This window comes from Aplysia californica, unplaced genomic scaffold, assembly GCF_000002075.1.
Source record: "Aplysia californica isolate F4 #8 unplaced genomic scaffold, AplCal3.0 scaffold00715, whole genome shotgun sequence".
NCBI lineage: Eukaryota > Metazoa > Mollusca > Gastropoda > Aplysiida > Aplysiidae > Aplysia > Aplysia californica.
The window spans coordinates 166823-171822 of record NW_004797985.1 but is presented as its reverse complement, the minus strand read 5'-3'; the positions used below and the strand labels follow the sequence as shown (position 1 = coordinate 171822).

The 5000-nt window shown below is 43.7% G+C and overlaps 1 protein-coding gene across 2 annotated transcripts in view; it reads left to right on the top strand.

The window, feature by feature from the left end:
- The window catches only part of LOC101847221, a 48854-nt gene extending 45217 nt beyond the window's left edge, over positions 1-3637 (top strand). For both annotated transcript variants that reach the window (XM_005108737.3, XM_013088279.2), the window contains exon 3: positions 1373-3637. In XM_005108737.3, the coding sequence (XP_005108794.1) occupies positions 1373-3053 (1681 nt within the window). In that variant the 3' untranslated portion in view covers positions 3054-3637. The remainder of the gene's footprint in view (positions 1-1372) is intronic.
- Positions 3638-5000: the final 1363 nt, after the last annotated feature.

Sequence of the window (5000 nt, the reverse complement as noted above, 5' to 3'; positions counted from 1 at the left end):
GGGTTGGCCTTGACGAGCAAGGTCGAAACACCTAGCTTATTAAATTAGCTACACATATAATAAATTAGGACTCAATATAATTGTAATTGTATTTTGTTGTTTTTGATAACACTCCATAAAAAATTAGGTTCCTAAAATGCTCTACCCGTGTCGAGTGTCGTGGTGTAATGACTAGGCCTTTCCCTTGCATGCAGAGGTCACATTATTCTATTGTACTGCGGCCGGAGAAGATCAGGATAATAATGATAATATAGAGCTTAGTTAGGTTCTTTGTGAACATCCGTGCGAGGAAATGAATGGTGGATCATGATCGCCGAGGCCAGCTTCAGGTCGGGCGCTTCCTAATGAGAATCGAGATTCTGTTTCTTTCAAGATTCTGTTTCTTTGGAGGGGGGGGGGGTTGTTTGCTTGTTTTTTTTTGTATGTTTTTTAAAAATTCCTGTACATAAAGTTTTGCTGGACGTTGAAAAATGCCACTGGTTGAGTCTGCTCTTCCAGAAAAGGGGAAAGAAAAAATAATTTCTTTAATTTGCGATGGCTAATGAGAGGGGGGGGGGGGTTCGGCTTTAAATTCATGTGCGCTTTGTGGAGGCTGGAGCGAGTCCCTGGTGGGTCCTCCCCCCCCCCCCCGTCTCTCTCTCTCTCTCTCTCTCTCTCTGTCTCTCTCTGTCTCTCTCTCTCGTTTTCTCTTCTCTCTCTCTTTCTCTCTCTCTCTTTCTTTGTCTCTCTCTCTCTCTTCTCTCTCGCTCCCTCGTTCTCTTCTATGTATGTATAGTTTCATTTGTATTAATTAGTAACGGTTTACTTAAGCCATCGATTTTGAAATAAGTTACACGGGTCTTTCGTCTATAACGTAACGGTGATCCATATAATATGTGACACCACAGAGGTGTGAGAGTGGGTCGTTGGCGGGTGCTCTGGTGTGGTTTGCTTCCTTCTTTCCTATCAAACGCCTATCGTCTTTATCTCACCTCCTTCTTTTTTATGTTTACTCTCTTGTAACACCTCTAATCTTCGGCACTTAAATGACCTTATTGTGTTGCAAGTGCCGTAAAACTCTTATTAATACTAAAAAATAGAGGTGTGAGATACCGAGTGTGTGTACTAGGTCAACTAGGTTCCGAACAAAGAGCAAAAGTTGACCTTTACCCTTTTAATTTGAGGAGAAGGGCGTATCAGCTATAGACACTAAAATTTACCGACCGCGAAATCACAACTTCATAAACAAATATACAATTAATGTTTCCGTTTGTTTGGCTTTGCTGTTTTGCCTGTCAGTTTTACTTTCTTTTTCTTGCAATACCTACATGTTATTTCATCCATACGCTTCTCTGTTTACTCAGACAATCGGTGAATTTCTTTTCCTTTACAGGTTCCTTACAACTCTTCCCTTACTGGCTTCCATCCTAGTTCTTCTCGTCATCGCCGTCGACAGATACCGGAAGATCTGCAAGCCTCTCCACCACCAGATCCATCTCGCTCACGCCCGCATCGCCATTTTCATCGTCATCGTCGTCGCCCTCATTTTCTCCGTCCCCGCGCTGTTCCTGTACGGACACCGCACGTTCCCCACGCCCACAGCAGGGGTCATGGGTCACGACTGCTCCGTGGATGACGCCTACAGGAACAGCGTGCTGCCCATCGTCTACGAAGGCGTGTTCGCCGCGGCTTTCGTCCTCTGCACCCTTGTGCTGGTGTCTCTGTACCTCCGTATATGGATGGAGACGCGGAGACATAGAAAGTACATGAAAACGCACGCGTCCATGGGTCGGATCAAGCTAGATGAGTTTATCGGTTCTTCTGTTTGCCTCGAATCTTCGACGGACCCGACTCCAGAGGTTCATACGTTGACGTCTCAGGCTAGTTTGAGTAGTAAGTCGCCCGCGTCCTCGTTGAGGTCGCTGAAGAAAAGGTGGCGATCCGGGCGCTACAATGCCAAACTGCGACACACGCAGGTAGACCAGAGGGTGGAACCGGAGACCACAGAGCCTCTGCCAGTGAAAAACGTGGCTCTTGAGAACGGAGGTCATGGAGACGGGAGAAATGATCCTTTAGTTGACACTGGAACACACGAACCTGTGTCTGACGTAGTGAACACGAATTCTTCTCCCTTCATGAATCGACGTCAGTCTGCTGTGACCTTTGAATTAAGTCCCTATCCAACGGAGAGCCTCGATTCCACGACTGAAGACTTCGATTCTCAAAATGAGATTCGAGAATTTCAAACGGTGGATCTCGATTCCCAGGCTGACAATTTCGATTCCTCTGGTGAAAACCTGGATTCTTCTGTTAAGATACTCAATTCAAAATCCGGTGATCTCGATTGCAGTAAGGAGATCCTCGATTCACGTTCCAATAACTTCGATTCCAGTGGCGAAAACGTCGAATCCAGTGCCGAGAACTTCGATTCCAAAACTGAAAATCTCGACGCCAAAGCCGACCACCAAGATTCTCAGATCGACATCGTTAATTTCCCGAGCGACGACTCCAAATCGAAGGAGGCACTACCGTCTACGGACGAGGAAACTGAGCTTTCTTCCAAGAAGGAAAATCTCAACGGTATTACGTCCACAGCCAATCTTGAGAACACCACCACACCGGCACGCGAATCCCAGGAGAGTCCAGAAAAAGACTCCGCTGCCATTCAAAATCAGCGAATACAATTACGAAAACCTGAGGTGTTGAGGAAGCCTGGTAGACTCCTTAAAACGAAGTCCTCACAGTCACTATACTACGCCGCCCGAGTGAAGAAAGCTTTACGCGCGACCAGAATGACAGTCATCGCTTGTGTTATAACCATTGGATTTATCCTGAGTTACCTCCCTCACCTCATCCTCATCATTCTGAGGTCGGTTATCGTCGACTTTGAACACAATTTCAATGACGCATCCCTCGTCCTCTACAACATATTCCTTCGTTCTTACTTCGTGAACACCGTTCTCAATATTTTTGTCTACGGTTCGATGAACCTCGAGTTTCGCTCGGCTCTTGTCTGTGTTTGGAAAAAGATCAAGTCGCCATTTGTAAGAGACAGTTCACAGTCCGAGTGTTGAGGAAGGTGGGGGTTGGGGTTGGGGTTGGGGTTGGGGAGATCTTTTATCATGTGTTTTATTGATTCTCCTGTTTCATTTTCAAATGTGGAGGGTCCATGTGAATGTGTTTGTATGTGCGAGTGTGTGTGTGTGTGTGTGTGTGTGTGTGTGTGTGTGTGTGTATGTGTGTGTGTGTGTGTGTGTGTGTGCGCCTGTGTGTGTGAGAGTATATGCATTTGAATGTTTTAATGTGCCTGTCATTTCATGTATAAGTGTTAAAGTGTGTTTGTGTTTGAATGAGTGTGTAAAATACCCATAAAGTCAATGACTAATATAACAAAAACAGCCCTGAAGACTCATTTAAAAGAATCGCAAACCATTCATGAGATTATTACATAATGTAAGTAGTATTTCACTATACTTGTGTATGTGTGCATTTAATAACGCTAACCCCCACTGATAGGTCCAATTCTTCTAATTTTAATGTCACAGTTTTTTTGTTGTTGTTGCTTTTTTTCACGTACTAAATGACCTTCATTTGGGCCAATGCTCTGCTCTTTACTCAAATTAATACTAAAAGAACCCACCACCCTCCCAAAAAAAAATCCCACAGTGTTCAGTGCGTATGCAAAGTACTTTTTTTAAAAGGAAAAGTCACATCTCCCTACAACTCTAAGAGCACATCTGGTTATATCTAAATGTAAGTACATCTATAGACGGCCTTTTCCATCCTGGCAGACGAGATTTTTAAGCAGTATGCACCATACAACTTTGCTTGGGCGGAAACCCTAAGTACTTCTTCCCTCATTTGAGAATTTGACTTCCTTGATGCTCCCAAGAAGAGACATAGATCTAGTCAAATGACAATATATAATTATTGTACGTAATTACGAAGTCCCATCCGCTCAGTACTTAGTTTTGAGAAATTGGACGTTACTATTTTTTGTTTCGGAACATGTTAAGTTTTTTCGAATGCAGTTATTGGAATATCTTGACAACGACTCCGAATAACCTTACGATTTTGATAGAAAACGGACAACATTAAAATTTGGTTTCTGGCCTTATGGTCGTAGTAACTCAAAACGGCCAAATATGTCAGATAGAAGTTTGTAATTCAAAGGTAGCGAGAAGACATATTCATCCCAGTTTAAACTCGCATACGAAATGGATCAGATTCGAGTGAAGATTGTACATGACAAGATTACTTACTTCTCTCTTCCTTTATGTAAATACTGTAAGCTCTACAATTCATCAATGTCATGCTTTTACTATATGGGAAAACAAAGGGGGAACTGCTGCTTTTTCTTTCCTCAACCTTACTACATGTATTGTCATTTTCCTCTACTTCTTTTATATGTTTGTCACTCTCTTGTGAACTGCTATTTCCGGGGTGCCTTGATAGTCGAAGTAGACTTTGTGCTGTTGAGGCTAGAAAGGTGAGCAGAGTCAGCTTGATTCCCCGTTTGGACTTCTCGGTTGACATCCACCCCTTGGCGCTCATATGACCTTACGCAGTTGCGTGCGCCATAAAACCGAACTAAAACAAACTAACAATTCAAACTGACGCCTGTGGTACAGCTGTTTCCCTTTGCACGCAGAAGACCTGAGTCCAATTTCTGAGTAATGAGAATTTTTATCGAGTATCTCAGTCTTTCAAAACTTTCTCCACGCGGGAAGCGAACAAACGTCTTCTTCGTGCAAAAGCCAAGTGTCTATCCATTTGACCTTGGACATTTTTCTAACCGTGCTTCCTATTGCAGAAGCGGAAATTCCTCCTCCGTCACCTTCCCCTCAAACAAACTCAGTACGGAATGCCAGATATCGATCTGGTACTACAATTATAGTTGTCTGCTGTATATATTAGTTTCTGCGTATGCTGCTCATGATGTGATGAGAGACGTAAGAGTGTGTGTGAGTGACTGGCAGACAAAAGTCACGGTCGGGGAAAGAAGGAGAGAGAGAGAGGGG